We start from the raw sequence: 22,715 nt of genomic DNA, 5'->3' as shown, positions 1-22,715 counted from the left end.
AGAGCACAGTAATTTAAAAATTATTAGTGAAAAATGTATGCTGTCTACTATAACCCTTACCTGAATATATTAACATACTGGGAAATTAAAATATGCTGTTTGCTATTCTAAGTTACTCTTGGTTTACAGGACTACAGGAGGCCTTGATTTGCAAGAGCACCTAAACATGCTGGTAAGCCAGCAGAAGTTAATCACACAGTGAAACACTTTTCTTTTATTAATCAGGACAAAATTTCTACTGAAGGATCATGCTGTACAGTGACATTTTCAAAACTCCAGCTCCTCCCTGGGCCAGCCTCCAGCTGTGGGGTTGTTATGAACTGGAATTTTATGGAATAGTCAGAAGCCTCCAGTACCTCCTTTTCACATAGGTTAACTTCTCTATACCCTAAGCAGAGGACAGAGCTGCTACTTAATTTTGTGCTGATGGATGGGAGGAGAATATTAATTCAGAGGAAACAGGGGAGTCACCAGGACTCAAATTATTTATCCTGGAGATTGAAGAGTGATCACAAGGAATTCAAGTTTGGACTCAGAACCCCTTGGAGTCTGAAGGAAACTTTCTAAGAGCTATGTGAAAATGAGAAATGCAACACAAATATTTACAGTCCTCCTGACAGGGAGGCATTTCTGACTCATAGAATGAATGGAAAACTCCCTGCACACAAACACTTGCTGCCTTCCAATAAAGCATCGGCAGGTCAAAAATGTGATGATTTTCCTGCCTAGCAGCTGCCACCAACACCTCTGGACTCTCCTTACCAAACTCTGCTCTGGGATCAGAAGTAGTTCTGTGTTATGTCAAGGACAGGACAGAGGCAGAGGGGGTTTTCCCCCCCTGAATTTGGTTCACTCACTGGAATAAACCAGCACCGCATTTAAACTGGCAGTTTATCCACCTCACTGCTGTAGCACGTGCCTATCATCAGTATTTTATTGTCACTACAGAAACAACACAGGTGGGTTTCCACAGCAGGGAACATCTCTGTGAGCACCCACTGCAGCAGGCAGGGCACAGGCAGGGAATGAGCAGGGCACAGGCAGGGAATGAGCAGGGCACAAGCAGGGCACAGGCAGGGCACAGGCAGGGCAGGAAGAATCCTTACTTCCCAAAAGGCCTCCCCTGGGCTGCGGGCCGGGCGGCGTAGTAGTACTGCTTGAACTCGTCCATCCACACCTCAGCTGTGCGCTTGGTATTCCTGAGGGAGGCAAGGGGACATGCTGAAACCAAGGAGGCATGCAGGGTGACATCCTCCAGAATGCACCAACTGATCCATCCCTACCCTCCTCCCACCCTCAGCTTGGTCTTCACTCAAGCCCCCTCTGAGCCAGCCCATCCCTCACTTCTACAGAATGTAGTCCTTCCTTCCCATCACTGCAGGGACCAAACACATCATGCCAAACAAAGCTTGGATAAAGAATTCACCATTTCAAACTCAGCTGGATGCTTTGCATCCACCAGAGTCAGAACTGAAGTTTGTCTTAAGCATTATCTCCAAGACAGGAATGCCTGGGGTTTTATTTAGTGGCTGGGATGGAGCTCTGAAAAGTTTGCCAAAACTTTGCAAGTATTTCCTTTGTTTCAGTCCTGAATGGACTCTCCTGCTTTGCACTCCTGGATTTCACTGAGGCAAACCTCAGCATTCAAAACTTAAAGTGGCCCCATCACTGTGCTGCGGCACGAATTCCACTCTCCCACATCAGCCAGGTGTCTGCAGAAGGTTTCTGAACCTCAGCAAATCTGTTGGCCTCAGATGGCTTTAACTCCTCTTGCAAATCCATTTCCTGTTCCATGCCTATCTGCCTGTCCCTGCCCAGATCAAGGAGTCCTCCAGTCTCCTGCTCCAAGGCAGACCAGAGTCTCCAAGCTATTGCTGCCACACCACTAAGCTGCAGGTGCTGTAGGCAGGCTCTGGATCCAGCCAAGCCCCAGGTGCCCAGAAAAGGATTATTCTGCACATGAAGCCAGCACTACACTGGAGCCTGAACTGTCTCTCACACTGAAGTAGGGGCTCTGTGGAAAAGCAACCAGTATCTGGCAGACAGGTGGAGATTATTTTTGCAAACACCTCTATTTAAACAGAAGTGCTACAGAGCATCAGGTTGCCAGGAGCTGCTTCTGTTCTCTATACACGGTAACATTAAGGCTGATAGATACCCTAAGGTTAATAACATCCCAGCTCCTGATGCCTACAGGTACTTTTCTCCAGACTGATTCTCAGTTCCTTGCTGATTCATGGGCTTCCTCCTCTCTCTCTAAGGCAATAGTCTAAGTGCTCTTGCTCAAGAGATGACTAAATCAGTGTCTACATCTGTACCTAGCCTTCCCCGGAGTGCAAGGTTCCTTTGTTTGGCTTCCTGATCTCATTTGAGTTTACAAGAAACGCAGGGGTAAGTACCAAGGCTCACACCCAGGCATGACACGGACTCCCCGAAGTCCCCAGAGGCTTGTGCCTGGCAGGGAGTCAGAAGAGCTGTACCCATTCAAGCTCCCCTTGCTCCTCCTGCAGGTGATGCAATGCAGGCACCACCTCTTCACTCAGGTTTGCAGTGACTCTGACAGGGGAGAGTTTGCCCCATCCGAGGCCCCTCTCAAGTAGTCTTGCTTCACTACTGAAACCAAGAGCCCTCCTAGCGATTCTCAAAGTTGTGCTCTGCCCCTTGATGATGCCCTGTGCCGGTCACTGCCATCCCCTTCCTGCTCCACCCACTGTGGGACTGGAAATCACACATTAGGTGTTAATGAGAGGTGTAATTTGCACTCCCCCTTGTCTTAAGCAAAGTCTGAGGAAGCTGCGGAGAGCCTGGGTCAGCAGTAACTTGTGGCAGATACCTGGGTCTTCACAAATGCCGCTGGCTCCCTCTGACAGTAGGAAGCCCACACTAAAAGGAAAGCCTGCTGTGTGAGCACTCACAGCTGCAGCTTAGCTCAGAAACAACCCTGCATTTACTCAAAGTGCCCCCAGTGCTTTTCTCTGTCATTCACTTAAGCAACAACATTCACCCTCACACTCTAAAAAGGGAGGAAATCCTTCCTGATCTCACTAGTTGCTCTGATCATCTTTCCCATGCCTATTCCCACTTCTGGATTTCCTTCTTCTTTGCCTAGGATGCTTCCAGGATCTTAGCCCCTTTCAGACAGCCCTTTCAGTATTTGATTCAGTCTGTGTTCCTGTGTGTGAGGAGAGGTGCCCTTCAGCTGGTATGCCCTAGCAGTCCCTTTGGCGTCCAAGCCAGCCAGGTGCTGCCTCTGGTCAGGAGAGAGCACCAGCCTGGAGACAGAGCCACCCTCTCCAGCAAGATGTGTGGCTTCCATCCCAGAGAGGCACTGGGAACCAAATTTTCTGGTTCAGCTGAGCCACACTGAGCCCTCAGCCTAGGTCACTGGCTACTGACAGACATTGCTGGCAGCCTGATTTCAGGTCATCATAAATGTGTTCTGATGACCTCAAGGTCTAAACCATTTGATGTCCCAGCAGCCAGCACTCAGGGATGTGCTGGGGCCATCCCTCCATTTCTGTGCTGATGAAAACTACCATATAAATGTCCTATTTCTGTCATACTCTCAACACTGGAGAAATCCTATGGGACAGCTGTATTGACTTACATTTTCTTCAGCTCAAGAAATTCCTGCCCAAGGATATTTCAAAGTTTCCAAACAAACTTTCCTGCCTGTCTTCTCTGCTCCCCCCTCTCTCTACAAGGCTGATTCACAAAAAAACCAAAAAAGCAAGTGCAAACTACTTACTTAATGTATGTATTGGCATTTCCCTCTGGAAAGACGTAGGGATGTTTCTTCCGAAAGACGTGCCCAACACGGCTGCAGGGGATGATTTCCAGGCTCCCCCCACACATCCACACACGGAAAGAGATTTCTGTAAGAGAAGCAGTTTCAGCACTTTGTCTTTCTGTCCTAAAGCAGTCTGAATCCTGGTATTACCTCTTACTTCATCCTCTGCAACATTAAACTGGGGTAAATCAATTACCAGATGGGCTTTCCTAGGCACAACGGCCTTAAAAGCAAATTTCAAAGCTTCTTTGCAAGCTGTTTGAAGTCAGTGCACTTGAAACCTGCCTCTAGCACAGCAGGTGCAATCACAATGGCAAGTGTGAGACCGTAAGCAGGTCCCTTTTCATACACTGCAGAATCCTCTCGCCAGTTTTGTGCCTCCCTTATTACTTCTGCACTGCCTGTTTCAGAGTCACTTCCCTCCAAAGGGCTCTCAAGTTCAGCAGGAGAAGCTATGAATTCTCTCCATTAATGACTACAAATGTCATCATCTTTATGAATCCACCACTGACCCTGCAAAGTGAACAGAGCTGTGCATCTGTCATCACCTGTCCCAAAATGGACAGGAGCTTACCCAGACGAGGTACTCTGGGCCTTGAGTGCCAATGCTGCAGTCAAGTAAGGCACACACCTCCACACAAGCAAAGGTCAGCAGTGGGAGGGATTACCCCAAAAAACAGGATAAGTTGTCAGTATGGGAAATGTCTCTCAGTCACTCCAAACCACTCTATGGCTGGCCCACAGGGCCCTTCTCAAGGAAAATGAGCCTGTGGCACAACTGACACCAGAAGTTATAAAGCTCTTGGCAGGGAGCTGGATGAGGTAGGAAGGATAAGCAGCATGGCTGATCTAATGGGTCCATCTGGTCCTGATGCTTATGAAGCTATGAATCTGTAGCTCTATTGTCAGACAGTCATGCTCAGATAGAACCAGCGCGGAAAAGAAATGAAATTAAAATGAAAAGGCTTCTGCAGTTCTCTGAATCCTATTTTATCATCTGTTGACAGTGCAGAGATGTATGTAACATGTATCTACTGCAAAATTAGTAATTGCTTTCACATCCACCCCTCCCTCTCCATTTAACTACAGAATTAAGACAGGAGAACACCCATGGTCTTTGCCAGCTTGTGCTCCCAGCAGTCCCCTCATATATGCCAGCACAAGGATGACTTGTCCCCAGGTCAGATGCTGGCAAGACAAGCACCTACGGCAGGAATTGGGCAGTTCCAACAGGACTCTTTCTCCTCCAAGGGCAGGCACTGCTGGCTTACAAAGCTTCCATCCCTCCAAAAACAGCTCACAGCATCAGGGAGCAAGGCCAATTGGAGCCTGGACCACCAAAGCCCTCTGAGCACACACAGCTCAGCCCCGAGCTGCTGCAGAGGTGGAAGCCAAGTTCATGCTGCTCCCATCCCACTCCCAGCACACCCACCTGCTCCTGAGCTAATGGAAAGGGGAGGCTGACACATCTGCAAAGGCTTCTTGTCTTGATGCCTGGGTCCAAAATTCAAGGCCTTGATCTCATCCCCAACAGCTGGCCCTGGCATCCCACAGCAGGGACAAGCAATGGCAGGGGTGGGAAAGCACAGCAGGGAGCAGTATTCCTTCCCATAAATTCCCTTCCCTTCACTGCTGTGTTTACATGCAAGAGCTGCCAACAGCAGCTGGAGCCTCACCACTTTCCCCAGTGCTGGGTATTAAGAGGCCAATAAAACATGCCCTTGTGCCATGTCCTGGTGCTATACTGGGAGCAAGCTTAATCACAGCTGCAGGGAAATGAGATTATGGCAGGATGCGGCCACTCTAAGCTGCTGCTCTCGGTTCTCCTCGCACGTGGCTGCTGCTGTCACTTGTCTGTGTGTCACAGCACTGGCCACTCTGCTGGCACTGCTGTGTCAGCCGCAAGGACACCTGATACAAGGGACAACCAGCTGAGCAGCTGTGGAGCACAGCGTGGCTACTGCAAGCTGCCTTCCCCTCCTCTGGTCCTTCTGCTCAGCCTGGGAGAAGAGCAGCTCCCTGGTGTGCTGAAAGGGAAAGACTCGCACCATTCAGTCCTTGCCTGATCTTTTTAAAGCCTAGTGAAGAGGTCATCTCTGTGTATTATGAACTGGAATGAGGACACAGTGCACAGGAGATGCTGAGGAGTCTGAGCTCTCTGCTTCAGGCTTGCTGCACCCTGCAGAGCCTGCTCCAGGTACAGCAGGAGCAATAAAAGCACAAGTTTCCACAGGGAGGGATCACCCATGGAGCCATCCATGGCAGGTAACAAACAAGGTCTCCAGACATGCAGCCAAGAGCTAAGTGTCCCAAGGGAAGGCAAATTGAAGTAACAACTAAAGCATGTACAGGGTCAACTCAGAGGAGCCAGGAGAGCAGGAACCAACAGTGTGCTTCCCTTGACCCTCAGGAGATGTTGCCAATGCACACAGCCCCTCCAAGTGACGCCCAGGAGGGGTGTGAGCAGTACATGTTGGGGTGCGTGGAACTCAGCCCTCATTCAGCAAAATACCTCTAGCACTTCTTGCTGGCCTGCAAGTCCTTCCTGCCATTACTCATGTACAGGGAATTCAGTAAATTTAGGGTGCAAAACACCTACAGTGTCCTCCTTCAAAGCCAAACACGCTCACTTTTGTTCTGCCTGAAGCCTCCAGCCCCCTCTAGCTGCCCCATCAATAACATTAAGGGCAGCAGTGCTGCTCCTCAGGACCAGAGTCCTGCTCCTCCTCAGGACTGAGCTACCAGGAAGAGCATGGTTCACTGCAAGTGCCCAAAACAACCATGTCAGCTCCTGCTGTCCATTTCCTGCTCAGAGCTGGCCCAGGCCAGCAGGGTGCAAAGGAGAGATGGGACACACTGTCCTCGACTGCCACACCTGCAGGAGATGGAGCTGTGAGCCAAGCATGCTTCTGCTCCCAGGAAGATGGGCAAGATAGGATCTGCCCTGCTGCTATGCGGACCTGCACTTTGTTGTTGCAATGTTAACCTTGATTTTGCTCTCCTTTGTCACACGAGGCCATGGTATACCCTGCAGCACTACCAGTGAGTGTTTGATCAGGACCAGTCTCCTGGGGAATAGCACCAGTAAGGGAAACCTCTCCTCTGCAGGATGGGCCACAACCAGGCATAAGGAGCACAATGCCTGCTGTTACAGGGCATGGGAAAGCTGCCAGGATGGAGCTTCCCCCAAGAGCAGGCTGTCCTGTCACTGTTCATCTCCCAGGAGCAGCTCCTGCTGGCTGCTGTCAGAGACTTATGACAGGAACAGACAGACAGCAGGTCAGGCACAGCATGGCAGCTCCTCTCCTGTCTAGTTCCCTTCTTGAATGCTTTGTTTGGGCTATTGATCCAGCAGGGGAGGTGGGAGGGCTGCCACTCCCCTCCCACGTTTCCTCACAGCCACCCCACTCAGATACTTCAGGTCAGTCCAGAGGCAAGACACCTTCCCCCAGAGAGAAAGCATGAAAGAGTGAGATTCCCACTGCATAACAAGATAGAAATAAATAAAATATATCTAGGGGACAAGGCATGTGAAGGAAACACCAGTGCCAGGCAGCGGATGGATTACTGCAAGGCAGCAGCATCTGCTCCCTTGGATGACTGACAGCATCGCTGTGTGTGCTGAGACACAAGAGCTTCCTGGCTAGCCCCACTCCCCAGAGGTGCAAGCTACTAAAGCCAGGTTCTCATCTGTCTGCCTGACATCGAGTGCCTCCCCCTTCTTTACTGGGCACAGTCTGTTGTTCTGATCCACAGCATCACTGCAGTTCCAAAGGGAGAACAGCCCAGCCCAATCCAGTTCTGTTTGACAAGGGGACAAGGGACAGGCTGTTGCCTCTTTCATGTGCCCTCTCAAGTGTGCTTGCAGGAGATTTCTTTATGTCCATCTTGTCCCATGATAAGGGCCAGAGGTGACAGAATTTAGGTGAGTACCCTTTTTTTTTGGTGCAGGAAAAGTGATAGTATCAGAGAGAGACAGGCAGCTCTCAGCCATCCAGGGATACAGGAATGGATAAGCAGCCCTGGCACTCTGCCACCTGTTTGCTGCATGCTGATGGAGCTACAGTTTCAGGTACTCTGCAAACTCAAGGAGGGACTGATACCTCCATTCATAGCTTGGAAATGCTGTCATGAATGGATTAAGACAAATTCTGTTCTTTATTAAGGAGAAAATAAGATCAGGAAGGAATAGAAGGGTGCATGTAGTGTTCTCTCATCTGTTGGTAACACCAAAGCTGAAAAGTGTGTGGTTGAAGTATTTGCCTACAGGAAATCAAAGCAGCACGGAAGGCAGGTGGTCCCAAGTACCAACAGTTGCCCGCTTCCCATCATTTGTGGTTGCTGGATCTCTCATTCTCCTAAGACCACAACCTATGAATGTAAATGAGGGAAACCACCCAGAACATTCAAAGTGAAGTCTGAAATGACCTTGTATCCATCCTGCATGACTCAGAAAGGGAAGCCAATACAGCAAGGCATAGGAGGATGAAGAAACAACTCACCAAAGTTCTCCCCACCCCAGATGTCCATGGCACTGTCGTACTTCCCCAGGTGGTTGAACCAGGCCTTGTCGATCACAAACAGCCCCCCAGCAATGATGGGTGTCCTGAAGAATGGACAAGGAGAAGAGTACACACTCTCAAGTACTGCTGCAGGACCTGGATGCACCGAAGCAGCCCTTCCCTCTGCCTCCTCTTCCATGACCAGGACATCACCTTCTCACCAATAAAAGGACAAAACACCCCAAAATGTATCGACCCCTTTCTTTCAGCTGCTTTGGTGTTTTGCTGCCAATCACAAATTGCCTGGCACTTAATGACTGGCTAATGCACCCGTCAGCACAACTCCTACAAGCCCAAAGTTGACAGCCCTGATTGTAGGCTTCAGCATCAAAAATGCACTTAGCACTCAGGGGTTATTCACTCAGACGGGCTTTTTGCCTGGAGCCAGCCTATTAAGAGCACCATTCCACCGGGGAGAGGAAGGCAGAGCCAATTCAGAAGGGCTTTTTAAAAGCCATCACTAGCTGTGTGATCTTTATTTCAAACCAGGGTTATTTTTCTTTCTTCAGATTAGCTAAGAAAACTGCGCAGAGAAGGCCCGTGGAGGAGGGGAGGGCAGACCCAGAAGATAGCTTGAGGAGACTTGCTGCTTGCTGGCACAAGTCCCATCTCCATTCAATTTGAGACAGTGTGGATGTCTCAGTATAGGCTTGCAAGAAACTGGGGTGATTGCTGTGCCCAGGCTAATCTCCAGTGTCCTACACTGCAGAGTGATCAGGAATGCAAGGCCAGCCTGTGGGAAGCGAGAGCTCCTGTTAACAGCAGTATCCTATGGAGAAGCAGTGCTTTTCTCCTGCCTGGGAGCCTTCTGAGGCCCTGAGCTTCCCCCTATACTTGGGGGTCCTCCACGCCTCACATCTGTCTGGGGCTGCAGACACCAGCACCAGGCTTGCTGCCAGCAGAGATTTCCAGCATAATAAAGGACCCCCTCCATCACATGGCATGAGGACAGATGGCACCTCCTCTCCTGTTCAGCTTTGCTCTCTCTCCTGCACGTCCCTGTTTCTGAGGAGTCTTAGGGAGGAAGAGAAGATCAGTGCTGATCTGGGAAGGCTGGACTAGGCACCAAGTTTATCATGAGGACAGTGCCTTATTTTTAAGTGGTAGCTGAACTGAGAGAAGCAGTTTGCTTCAGCACTGGGCTTTTCCCCTAACCATAATCCTTAGCACTATCAAAATTCCCGTAACCATAAATACACCTCTTCCATCTTTGTGGCATTCTCAGGCCTCAGTGTTGGAAGGTGAAGCTGTACTGCAAAACCCAGGCCAGCCAGGAGCTCACTAGAGGTACTAGAAGTTCAGAGCTGTCCTGGAAGAGACTGCACACTGCTGTGGTGCATGGGGACACATGTGATGTCACATGAGAAGCCTGTCCTGCCCCTCGTTGTTACTCGGGTGCTTCCTTTCCCCTCCTGACTTACTTAATGGGCTCGGTGGGATCGAGTCGTTTGGCTTTCTGCTCCGGGGAAAGCTGCTCCCATTTGAAATGCAGACTCCAGTCAAAACCTAAAACCAGAGTAGAGAAGTGCCATGGGGAAATTAGAAATTGATATGGATTAGGAGGCAATGCAGGCTGCCAAAGTTGTGTTTGATGGAACATTTTCCCCACTTTCAAATGACTTAAGCCACAGAGATGCAGTTCTTGAGCGAAAAGTCCAATGCCTAACATATTTTACTACTACATATGAACAAGAAACAGCACATTGCATTACAATTTCAAAGTCAAGTGCTCCAAAGGCAGGAAAAGTCAGAATTAAAGCTGCTGCTGCAACCTAGTCCCCCCTGTGCACACAGAAGCATGCCCTGATGGATACTGTGTGCTCCAAATAGGACAGGCATACTAATAAGCACTACACTTGCATCTTCCAGTTGTTGCCTAGACATCTCCCATCTCCTCCTGTCGCCCTCAGTGCTGCCCAGGGTGCCTTTGACGTGACACTTCTTTCCTGCCTTACTGCCTCCTTCACTGCAGCAAGCCCACTGCTCACACCACACCCGTGTGTTGAGCAGCCAGCAGCAGCACTGAGCAGGGTTCATGTGCTTTTTTGGGAGGCAGCAGGAAATAGAGGTGTGGCAAAGGCCAGTGCACATGCCCACCATGGAATGGATGCCCACAGGACATGCACAAAGCTTGGACTCACCTCCTCTGAGGTCTGAGGAAGCTGCCACATAGGCAAAAGTGTCCAGGTTGATGATATCAATAACGGGACTGACCACTCGGGTGGGATCCTGCAAAGCAGAAGCAAAAACACCCGTGAGTTCAGATGACACCATTCAAAATGGGCAAGGGGCACCAAACTCCTGGAGACATCAAGTGCCTGGAAACACTGGTGTCATTTGGTTTTACCAGGGACAAGTGTCCCTCACTGCCTCCTCTTCCTCAGACTGTGCCTGTACTTTGCAACTGGCTGGGCTGGATGCAAAGCTCCTTCTGCCTTTTACAAATTCACCAAAATATTCCCCTTTCACCTCCCTTAAATACTTTTAACAGGATTTCAGAAGTCAAGTCACAAACAGGCAATTGAAATGACAGAGGAAAAACATAGCTTAAATATGGGTATTTTTTTTAATGCACCAACTATTGCAGTATAGTTAGTTTTGCCAAAGTTGGAAAAGGGTTAAAAAAGAAAGACCTGATTTATTCAAAATAGTTGGTGGTGATTTAATTAACATCTTGTTATGGGCAAAGAGATTATACAAACAGTTATGAACAAAAATATCTACAGGAGGAAGAGACTCTGACAGCTTTGACTGGTCTCTTATCTCCCTTTTTCTTTTCAAAAATCCCAAACTCCAATTATAGCTCAAACTTCAAGGTTTTACCCTCACCAGATCAAATTGTTTTTCACAGCTATACAAAGCAAAGCATCTGAGCACACTCGGGCTTGCTCTCTCACTGGGGAAAGACTTTGTTTTAGAAATTAGTCCTGACAAAGAAGAATTCAAATGCAGCTGTAGGAAGAAGCAACCAAAGGCCATGAGCTGGGAGCTGGACTAGAGCTGATTTTCCAATTGAGCATGACAAATACTTGGTATTTCCATAACAGGGTCAAGCCAGGGGTCTCACCATCACTTTCTGTGAGTCAAACATCTCACTGAAAGGGCAAGGTCTGCTGCACCTCTGAACTGCACAGGGAAACACAAGCCACATCCAAGCACGGTGAGCCTTTCAAACCCACCAAATCCATCGTGGCTGCTGCACAGGGCCCCCCAAGCTGCCACAGCTCAGTACAGCCAAGTATCCTTTAATTGCCTCAGGCTAGAGGGAAGGTTTTAAGCAAAGCATCTGCTTTGTGTGTTGAGCAGTGCAGGGAAAGGATTGCATCCACTCATTTAAAACCTGCCCCTCAAGCATCTTACTGGTGAGCACTTCTAGCTAGCTGACACCACCCCCAGCTTCAATTCACTGCTACTCACTGCATGGCACAACTTCTTGTAAGAAAATCCCCTTCACATCTGGGCTGAGAGCACTACTGCAAGATGCTAACCTTGAGAAGTGCTGTCTTCTCCCTGCTTCGCTTTCCCTGCCATGTCCTGAGAACACATATTTTTACTCAGCTTTCATGAAGGTCTCTCTGACCCTCAAAAGAAAAGCACGGCATGCTCAAGAGCACAGTGCTGTTGCTATGATTTATTTTGGGCTGAGTACCCAATCTTATTATAGGCAGCTTCATCTTTCTGGGTTTTTTTGCTACCCACCCATACCAGGGCATGCTAATATTAACAACACCCAAGCCTTCAATTCTCTCTCAAAAATCTGAGAATTAATTTCTGCAATACCCTTCTCAAGCACACCAATGTACAGATCTAAACCAACAGGAAAAAACTCTGAAAATGGTCCTGAAAATAACAGATATATTTCAGCCTTGGAGAAGGACCTTGGCTGCAGGGTGGCTCTCAGCCTCTACATCCTAACCTTGTAATGGACAACAAAAAGGGCAACAGTTGCTCCTCTGGCCCCATAGCAGGATTAGGCAAAGATTAGGCAGGCTGCCCTTCATATGTCTCCTTTATCCCAGGAAAGCACCAGACTGTGGGTATTTGACCTGGGAGTGGGGAGTCACCATTCATTGGTTCATCCCAGTGCCATTTGAAAATCCAGTTTTGGGACAAGCTAGTTGAGTCATACTGTAAAAATACCTCGGGATGGATAATTACATTTTTAGAGAAGTTACTCAGTTGAAATGCACCATTAATGACTTTAGAGATATTTGTTCCCTAAGTACAAATAAGAGCCCAGGCCCACGTGCTCAGCTATGCATTTGCAAACATGCTGGTGTGAGACACTGACCATCACTGCTGCTCCCTGAGACAGGCACCCTCCCAGGCACAGGGCTGAGATCCCCCAGGCTCTCTCTCTTTCCCCCACACTCCATCACTTGCTCTTCCTGCTGGTTTCCAAATCCATGCACTGGTTATGTGCTGCCCACACCCACCAGTGAGCATCAGCCTCGGATGGGGAGAGTCATCAGCTGCTCAGAAAGCTCGAGGTGGAGCTTGAGGGGCACCTCCACATGGCTGCATGGTGGCACACATGGGCTCTGGCACTTCCCACCATGGAAAGTGGCAGGAATAGCTGCTCTGGCAGAGAAAATAAGAGAAGCAAAGAGCGGGGTGGCTGGGCTGTGGTGGCAAAGTGATGGGTGTGCCTTGAGGCACTCACTGCTCATTTGCTGGGAACTTAAACCACATTAGCTCAAAACAGACTGTTCCTGGGAGCAATAGAGTGAGAAAATGCTCCTCCTAGGCAGCTGATCCTCATGGAGCAGTTGGACAGGGAGCCCATCTCTAGAGCACAGCCTGAAGGTGGCAGCAGTAACATTTCATACACTTCACTGATCAATACCTTAACCCAGCTGGCAAGGATGGGTACGGTGGGCCTGGAAGAAGGAATCTGAGGACTCTGCCCCTATCCTGCAGCTTCTGTGAGCAGTTAAAAAGCAGGAAAGCTGGACCCCTCTGGCTTGGCAGGTTCCTCAACACTCTTGTAGTACATCTCCCCTGCTGCCTGAGGCTGCAAGATACTGGGCAAGGTCAGGGCAGCATGAGCAGCACTGCAAGCTTACAGACTGCCTTATTTCCTTCCAGCTGGGGAAAGATTCAATCCAGAAGAGTTCACAGAGGTGATGTGTGTGCTTGATGCTGCATTCAGATCACAAGGCACTGACACTCCTATGGTGATGCTGCACATGGCATTCACGCTCACCTACCCCATGGATGCTGGATATGGGGCACCATCCTGCGGCTGTGGGAAAGAAGATCTGCCAGCCCCCTTCCTGCTGCCTTCGATGCCCTTCTCCTGACAAAACACATCAAAAGCTCTGCCTGGGAAAGAGGAAACTGCTCTGGATAGTCCTCACTGAAGTACAAGCGGGGCTCTGTCAAAAAGCAAGGAATGCCTGCCTTTAAAAAGCACAGAGGAACAAGTGATGCTGTAAAGTTTAGGAGTAAATCCCACCCTGGACAGTCCAGCCATGAGGCTCCAGTGGGATATCACAGCATGTGTTCTCATAACTCCACCGGAGCCACGATCGATGATACAACAGACCATTTCCATCACATTTCCATCTATCAGCAGCTCTGTGGCCCAGCCTGCAAACCGAGGTTGGGGCCTCTCCAGTGCTGGCTGTGCTGTGCGTGCCAGCAGCACTGACTGCCATCGTCCATGTGGAGGGACCTGCCCTGGTGCTGTGCCCCCCTTGCCCCTGGTGCCATCACTGACACACAGAGGGGATGCGCAGTCCAGCCATCACAGCTGTCACATCTGCAGGTGTGAAAAGCAGATGCCTTAAGTGAGGGGCACTGTGAACACCAGCCAGGCAGGTTTCTCCATGACCCACCACCTCAGCATCCCCTTGCTCCTCAGCTACCCTTATGTCAATGCAACTCAGGAGTTATAAAATTGCTGAGTAATTAACACTGGCCATCAGGAGCCAGAGGTGTAGCAGAGGTATAGCAGGGGTGAAGGAGCCAGGCACAGTGAAGGGAAAGAATGGTGCATCCACACTGGAGCTAAAGGTTTCAATCCCAGCACTCTGCTGCCAGCAGGTCATGGGCACAGAGCTCCCCTGACTCGAGTGACAAGGAGCCAGCAGCCTCTGTGTGCACGTCTGGCAAAAGAGTCGCCGCCAGAGAAAGGCGAATGTCATTGTCTGCTCCAAAATCAGCAGAATTTAAATCCTATTAAATCAATTTATTAGCGCTTAATTTGCATGAAATTAAATTCGGCCCCTATTCAAGGAGCCATCACTCCCTTAAATCATCATCACTGAGCATTTTACATGAGCCTAATTAAAATCTCTGCTGGAGCACTGCCCATGTATTCCCCAATCACCACTCAACCTGTGCTTGCCAGAGACTGCCCTGGGAGACAACTTGTCCCACCCACCCACAAGCTCCCCCAGTCACACAGACACCTGCCTGCTGGGTGGAGGAAGACCACAAAAGGCCACTTTATACCCCAAAAGGCCTCTTTGTACCCCTTACTGGGATGCTTGCATGCAGCTGGTTATGGTTGGATGGTCACACCCACTGAGAGGAAGAGGAGGGGGACATCGGGATGCATCCCCTGAGGATGACCCTGGTCTCTCAGGAGCACTCACCTCTTTGATCCTCTGCAGCATAGGGAGCAGCCAGTCCTTATTCACCTCGCAGTGACTGTCCAGGAAGGTCAGGACATTGGCTTTTGCCACATCTGCCCCTCGGATTCGGGACCGGATCAGACCTGGTCAGGGATGCACCATGTCAGCTGCTGCCCAGATGGCTGGGTAATATCCCCAGCCTCCTCCACTCATGCCTCTCCTGGGTTTTAACCTGCCTGAATCCCGCCCAGATAAAACATACCCCAGGCTCACTGTCTCCTTTCCAGCACTGCAAGGTATGCCAAGCATTTCCTAAGATTCCCAAAGAAATAAATGGCTCCACCAAGGTTACTGATTTATGGCATTTATGCCAATATGTAATTTGCACAATTAATTCTGCTGTCACCTTCTGGGACAAAACATGACTCAAAATGCTTTCATGATCCTCTGCAGGCAACAAATCTAACACAGATATGAGGCAGTGGGGAATGGGACAGAGGAGTTGAGGGTGGAACACACTGTACCAGAATTAAGCTTTTCTCAGACTACTGATTTTTCCTGCTGCAACCCCTTCTGTGTCCCAGTGATCCCTGGACCTCTCTCCCACCCTGAGGGCACTGCTGATCTGCAGCTCAACGGGAACACATTTTCCACCAAGGAAAGAGGGCTGGCTTTTCAAGGTGCTTGACTTATCAGGGTCATGATGGTGAATTTGGAATCATTTGGAGATGGAAATGGATTGCTGCACGCATCAAACAAGAGGAGAAACAGGTGACTCAAGAGGAGCAGAATTTCTTTATGAAGAAGAAACAGTGCCAATACAAGGGGACATATGCGCAGATGAAGAGAAACAGGATTTCAGGGAGCAGCCACACATCAGGTTCATGCAGGAGGTCACTGACTTTGATACTAAAATTCCCTAGGGGAAAATGGTTAAGCAACAGCCTCTGAGCTGGAGAGGGAACACATGAACAAAGCCTGGAGCATACAGAATTTTCCAAGGTCTCCTCCTCCAATGTAGACTTGTCCCTTTATCTCTGTGACTCCTAAGATCTTGTGCATAGGTATGTTCTTTACCCACCCCTGCCCTTCCCAAATCCTGGCAGCCCCTGGGGGATACAGTTTTAGTGATGTATTCAGCAAGGTAAGGTTGAGTTCCCACACTGTGACTGGTTTATAATAATAACATAATATAACAATAACTGCAGGTCTCTCAAGTGCTGGAGATGAGCACACACGTACCCCCATAAGACAGGGGAGAAAGGTGAGAAGGAGGTGCAGGTCTATGGAGATCTCCCTTGATCTCCTGCCAAAGCAGGAATGTCTCTTTCATCCATTGGACCTGATGCCACCCTGTCACCAGGCCTGCAGAGCTGAAATCCTTTGCAGAAAGAATCCACCTTTTCCACTCCTCAGTCTCCCCAGCCCAACACCGACCTGGATGCATACCTCGGATTTGCAGCACCAAAAAACTTCTTTGTTTTTAGTTATCCTAATACTGCAAACCAGGATTTGAAACACACATTCAGGCTATGGGGAATGGGGAGATGTCTCCAAAGGTTGCCAGCAGCAGTCCAGTAGGACATGCATTCATCCTCTATATAGTCCTTCTTAATCTCTCAAATATAATTAATTATTAGGAAAAAAAAAAATCCCACAGAAGCAGCAGGAGCAGATCTTCTCCCTTTCATTAGAGCTAACATCTTTACAAATAAGACCCGGGGCTTTGTTTTGCCTGTTCTAATTTTCTGGCTAATAAGCTACAGCTGAGCCTCACTGGAAATCTTAATAGTCCCATCTTTTTCAGTGTGAGAGAGGGGAGATCCATTTCAAATCCCAGCTCTTTATCACATTTTCTTTTATCAGGGCCCCCCTTGATCCCAGGAGACACTGAGCTCCTGGCTGACCACTGCATGGAGGTTCCCTGTGGCCCCATCCCTCTCCCACCTCCCAAAACCTGTGTTTCCCACGTGGGCTGTGGGCAGACAGCTCTCACCTTCCCGCCGGCCGTTCCGCAAGCACTTCACCTTGGGGAGCTGGCCCAGCAAGCGGCAGTCATCAGCTGGGGAGAGACACAAAGGGAGGACAAGTCACCCTCAGCCCCCACAGGGGCTCTGGCAGCAGAAATGGGGACTCCTAGGAGAGACTGGGAGCAGGGGGAGGACCCTGTCCTGTTCTGGTTGATGGTTTGTTAGGGCAATGGCACTGCTGGGTCACAACAGCCTCACCCCTCAGCTCGTGAAGCATAAATTGATCCTGGCAGAGCAGCAGTTTTCATAAAACTAGTGTAAATTCAGCAGATTTACACTGAGAGCAGCTGAATTATGCTCTAAAATCAGCACAGAAAAGTTGTGGTTCAGGTCAGAATCTAAATTTCTGCACATTAATGCAAATGACTATTTTTGGTAGCTGCAAAGCAACGCACAAGCTGTTGATGCGTGTCTGCCTGGCGGGGCAGGAGCTTCCTGTGGTGGCCTGGAGCCTTCAATGAGGAGAAAGGGATGCTCAAAGAGAACCCTGTGGTGCAGCTGGGGGGTCCTCATGCCCTGGGCAAGAGCTCCATGGGGCAGAAAGGCCTGACAGCCACGTACATCTGAGCTAGGGAGGGAAGTCCTGCAACCCCACACACAGCCCTAGGATCCCTCCTCCCCCATATTTCTCCCAGCAAAGTGGAGGATGTCAGGTGTACCCATCACAGCCCCCTCCACCTCTACACACCCACACTATGACCTCCACAACCCGTTCATGGCTCTCACCCTTCTCCCTCCTCTTCCTCAGCACTATAAACACAGAGGTGAGTGCCTCATCCCCTCTGCCTAACCCCTGAACCCACACACCCCCTTGAGCACTTTCGCCCCTTCCATAAATCTCTGTCAGCAAGAGATCACTGTACCCACAGCCCTAACAATTCAGGGACAAAGCTGGAACAGAGGAACAGGAGTGGCAGGGCTTGGCTATGGACTCAAAGTGAAAATCTGCTGGGGACAGGGGGAACTCGCGTGCTGAAGAACTGCATCCCAGTGAATAACAGGTCAGCAGGCAGAGAGAGGTGAGAAATGAGACACAACTGGGCATGAGATAAAAGCACTAATTGCTTGGGCTGGGTTGCAGGGAAAAAACTGACCATGTGTGTGTAGTGCATTATGCAAATGAATGTATTTTATGTAAATGCATGCAGAGCAGATGCCAGCAGGCTCAAGACTATCACAGCAAAGATGTCAGATAGCTGAGAAGTGCTGAGTAGCTGAGGGGCTGCTCTAAGTTACACAGGAAACACACTCCCCTCTGGTGCCCTGGGATGAGTTAAAACCCTGCTCCTTCTCCCTGGCTCACATCACTTGGCATGCTGGGACAGGGCATCTGTGTTCCTACAAACCTGACTCCTTCCAGGAAGGCAAGTGCTTTGCCTATTTAGCCAAATACCTGGCATTTACTTCACCCACAAAAATCCTGCTCTGCTGTTCTCCAGGGCAGCTCAAATCCCTGCACCTGCTCTTCTTCCCCATCACAGCCATTCTGCCAGTTCCCAGACTTGCCCAGCCTGCCTGCCCCGTGTGCTGGAGCTGCTCCAGGGCTCACCATAGTCACAGCGGCTCCTTCCCCTAGCTTCAGCAACTTCCCAGAGAGGTGTCAATGCCAAGAAGTGGGTCTTGTGTGAAATCTGTCCCTAATGCTCTCCGAGGCAGTGCCTATTTATAACATCCAAGAGCAAAGCCTAGGTTTTTTAAAAGAAACCTATCTGGCTTTGTTTTCACGCTTCCAAGTAAACAGCTTTATTTTGCAGCTCCTTGAAACATAAGTGCCACAGACCACTCAGCCAGTTTATCATCCTTTTTATGCCTGAGACAGTGTTTCTGAGCACTTAGATCTTCAAGTCTCCCACCAAACTAGGCAAGGTCTTCAGCAGGGGTAGTTCCCTGGGAGCCCCTGGGGCTTCAGCTACCTTCTACTGGAGACCAGAGCTATTGATTTCCATTGAGTCACGCTATTAACTGGGAGGGAACAGCAGGAGGATGTGGGCTGTTTTTGTGGTGTACAATGCTATTTATGGTGCACCTCAGAAATGGGAAAACCCATGCAGGGAGTACTCTTTCCATGGGTGAAAAACAAGGTGGTAAAAAAAAAAAAATCCAGAGTTGCTGACCACCTACATAAATGTATGCAGAATGTACACATAGGGTCAGACTGTCCCGTGGAATTCCAGTGGTGTCAACCCAGAACTGCTCCTGGCTACAACTGAAAGCCAGCTCAAACACACCAAGGTTGTGGTGGGATAATCATGTAAGGACTGGATTCACATCTGCTGGGCATAAAATCATTTACCAAGCGCTTTTCTTGCATTATTTTTGTGAGAAGAGGTTGGATCATCTGGAATTTGAATTCTACACATGGCAATGCAAACCCAGCACAGCAGGGTTTGCTTCTCACAGCTACAGAGCTTTAAATTTCCTTCCACTCCAGCAAACTCTCCCCTGTCTCAGTGCTAATCCCAGTCTCTCACAGGCTTTTGGGCCCTTTGCTTTTAACAGGGAAAGGGTCACTTACGGTCATCACTGAAGTCATCCACAAGTATGATTTCATGGACGAGGTGCACTGGGGTGCGGTTCAGCACGCTAAGGAATGAAGAGAGAAAATCCATGACAGTGCTTGACCAACTTAACAACCCAGCAAATGGAGTGGAAAAGCCAAGGAACTGACCTCCTGCCAAAGCACAGAAGACCAGGCTTAGATTTCTAGAAAGGATATACTAGATAAGAACCCAGAAACTACCCCCCAGTAATCTACAGTGCCTGGCCATCAACTACCTGTACCCTGATCTATGAGCTAAGTGCTCTGTATTCCAAGGAAATAGCTGAGATTTACCCTTCTCACCTTTGTGAGCAAAATCAGAACCCCACGTAAAGCCAAGAAAATCTGGCTTTTTTTTTTTTTTTTTTGTCCAAACTGCACCAGGATTCCTAACTGGGCTTACAGCAAATCTGCCGTCACCTCTCCACCGCCTCTGGGGCTAATGATACGTTGTCCAGCAACAGCAGGGCCAACACAGAGAAAATTACCCAGCTCAAACCCATCTTTACACAGCTCACAGCTGTGGCAGGACAACTCCTGTTTTTATCCACAAGCTGATTGTCTTTCAGAGGCTGCCAAGAGAATAAGAGCAGGGTTGGAGCCCACCCAGGTAATGAAAGAGAGGCTGGAGGATGTGGTTCACAGCTCCCTCCGTGTGAACAGACACTGTGAAACATGGCTCAAAGCTACAATTTTCCCTTAATTAAGACACCAGGGTTATTATTGTTATTATTAAAAAATCTAGAGCTGTTCTTTCCCTTTCTCTCATGGTGCAGAGGTCATGGATTGGTTGCACTGGCTCCAGCAATTTCATTTCCAAATAAACACCAGTGCAAAAGTCACCCTGACACGTAAGACATGGAGTTGCAGTTGCTATTGCACATGCTTAAAATCCTGCCCCAGCAAAGGGTCAAGGCTGTCTGCTTGAAGAAGAAGCCCCAGAGCATTCCAAATGCCGCCTAAGTCCTTGAGTTGGACTTTGATAATGCTAGTCAGATTGTACAAGCTTTTACAGCATTTAAACTTCTTTGCCTTCATCCTGAGAATGGTTCCTTTTCCATAAAGCATTTAAAATCCCGCCAAATTTCAGATCTTCAGACCTCCCACTGGCACAGGACAGCAGTCACCCAACTACCTAACAATCCTGCAGCCCTGATGCCCTGCCAGATCCTTATTAACAGGTTCTCCCGGTCTCTCAAGCTCCCAAAACTCCTGCAAAAAAAAAGCACCTGAAAGTCTGGAAAAAGCACATCCCTGGCTCAGACCGCAGCGAGAAGAGCTACAAAGAGCAGAAGCCCCAGGGGACTTGGGAGCCACCCAACCAGCTGGCAAAAAATGCAGCCCACCCCAGTCATGGGGTTCCCCTTTGCCAGGTGCCTTCTGCCTGCACTGGTGTACTCCCACCTCTCTAGGTGGTGGAATTACAACCCTGCAGAGATAAAGAGTTGAACTAGATTTTTTTTTTTTTTTTTGGAAGGCATACAGGACATCCCAAGGCAGATGCATGAAAAAGAATCACAGAATGGTTTGGGTTGGAAGAGACCTTAAAGATCATCTAGTTCCAATCCCAGTGCCACAGAGAAGAGACTACTTCCACTAGACCAGGGTACTCAATGCCCCATCCCACCTGGTTTTGAACACTTCAAGTAAATGGGCATGTACAACTTCTCTGAGCAACTCATAGGAAAGAATTCCATATATAATCAACCCTTCCTCTATGCTGGTTTTCTTTTCCCTGGGCAGAAATCCTCAAAAAAGGGAGTTTTCTATCAGACCAGAGTGGGTAAGCCTAGCACCACCCCTGTGGAGCTCCTCAAAAATCACTTCCAAGAATTACTTTCTCTGGAAAGACAATCCCTGCCTCTTCCAGTTTCAGGATCTTGGAAAAAAAACAAACATTCTTTTCCCCCACTTCAGATGTCTTGCATGCTAAGGTTTAAAGGAAGAGAAAGCCACTGTCCCCTAAGCAACAGTCTGGAGCTGCTGTGGCCACCCTGACACTTTGGCTTGTACCAAGCAGAATTAAACAACACTTCTCAAACACCCACAGCCTGAACAAAGTACTGGGAAAAAGTGGCTCAGCGCCCCTCCTCCCACTGGGGCACACAGAACAATTTAGATGTGCTGTTTCCACCTGTCAAGTGTTTTTTAATTATTGTTATTAACAGGCTTATTTTTTAGAAATCCCCGTACGCCAGAGCTGAGTTCAGCAAATTACCGTAGCTGAGCATCAGTAGACAGAGACAGGAGAGCAATATCATGCTCAGTGGAATATTTAACAAGTGTTGATTGCCTGGAAACCTAACTCTGTGCAACCTGCAGGAAAGAAGCAGGCTTGTAAAAAAGCCAGCAAAATAAATAAATAACCCACCGAGAGTGGGAGGGGAGGAGGCCGTAGGAAACTTGGAACATTCAAGGCTTGCCTCTTCCTGGTCTCCCCTGTAGCTGACAGAAATGCAGTGCAGGGCTTAAATCTAGGGGAAGGTGGCTGTGAAGAGGCTGATTCTGCTTTTGCTGGCACCAGCCAGAAGAACTCAACCAAAGCACTGGGCTGTGTAGGCTCAGGCCTGGGCTCTAAGCAGTACTCAGTGCCTTAGAGGATCTCCTGCCAGAGAACATCTTATGGAAGAAAACGGACCATTTCCAAGGCCCTGGGCTGGGAAGAGGTGCAGCCCAGTCTCAGCTCAGCTGCAGGTTCCCACTGTCCCCAAAATTGCTGCCAACTCTGTGCCTGGGCTTGCCACCCCATAAATCAGGGAAGATGACCCCAGCAGTGGCCATCTGTGGGACTGACCAGAGCAAGGGGGGAAAGGCCAGCATGCTGACCCGTGAGGGAAGGACGTCTCCAAGGTCTCTTCCATAAACTGTTACCCTTCCATGGGGTGAATGACAGACACCACTGTGGGTGGCACAGCACCCCCTCACCTGTACCATCACAGCCTTCTGCCAGCAAATCCCTTGTGGGACTCACTCACCACACAACACCTTTCCCAAATTCGAGTGAACAACTCACCCCGATGAGAGCAGTCCAGAGGCTGGCTCTGTGGGACCTGCTGTCCACTGGGTTCAGCACCCTTTCAGCTCATTATTGCCCCTGCAAATCGATGCACAGACCCCAGCAAGCCCAAAACTGCTGCTAAGCCAGGGGCCACTTGATGCAGGCACAGAGAGATGCCCAGCAAAGCCAAATTCCTGTCTCAAATGCATTTTCTG

At 49.2% G+C, this 22,715-nt stretch overlaps 1 protein-coding gene across 1 annotated transcript in view; it reads right to left on the bottom strand.

Moving 5' to 3' along the window:
* The window catches only part of GALNT14 (polypeptide N-acetylgalactosaminyltransferase 14), a 90,814-nt gene that overhangs the window by 10,549 nt on the left and 57,550 nt on the right, over nucleotides 1–22,715 (bottom strand). The window contains exons 4-11 of the mRNA XM_021537019.3: nucleotides 19,479–19,546; nucleotides 16,930–16,995; nucleotides 14,955–15,076; nucleotides 10,494–10,581; nucleotides 9,774–9,858; nucleotides 8,293–8,396; nucleotides 3,749–3,875; nucleotides 1,107–1,199 (exon numbers count right to left, since the gene is read on the bottom strand). Of these exons, the coding sequence (XP_021392694.2) occupies nucleotides 1,107–1,199; nucleotides 3,749–3,875; nucleotides 8,293–8,396; nucleotides 9,774–9,858; nucleotides 10,494–10,581; nucleotides 14,955–15,076; nucleotides 16,930–16,995; nucleotides 19,479–19,546 (753 nt within the window). The remainder of the gene's footprint in view (nucleotides 1–1,106; nucleotides 1,200–3,748; nucleotides 3,876–8,292; nucleotides 8,397–9,773; nucleotides 9,859–10,493; nucleotides 10,582–14,954; nucleotides 15,077–16,929; nucleotides 16,996–19,478; nucleotides 19,547–22,715) is intronic.

This window comes from Lonchura striata, chromosome 3 (assembly GCF_046129695.1).
Source record: "Lonchura striata isolate bLonStr1 chromosome 3, bLonStr1.mat, whole genome shotgun sequence".
NCBI lineage: Eukaryota > Metazoa > Chordata > Aves > Passeriformes > Estrildidae > Lonchura > Lonchura striata.
Note: the sequence above shows the minus strand (reverse complement) of the source record. Positions and strands in the feature narration are given on the sequence as shown.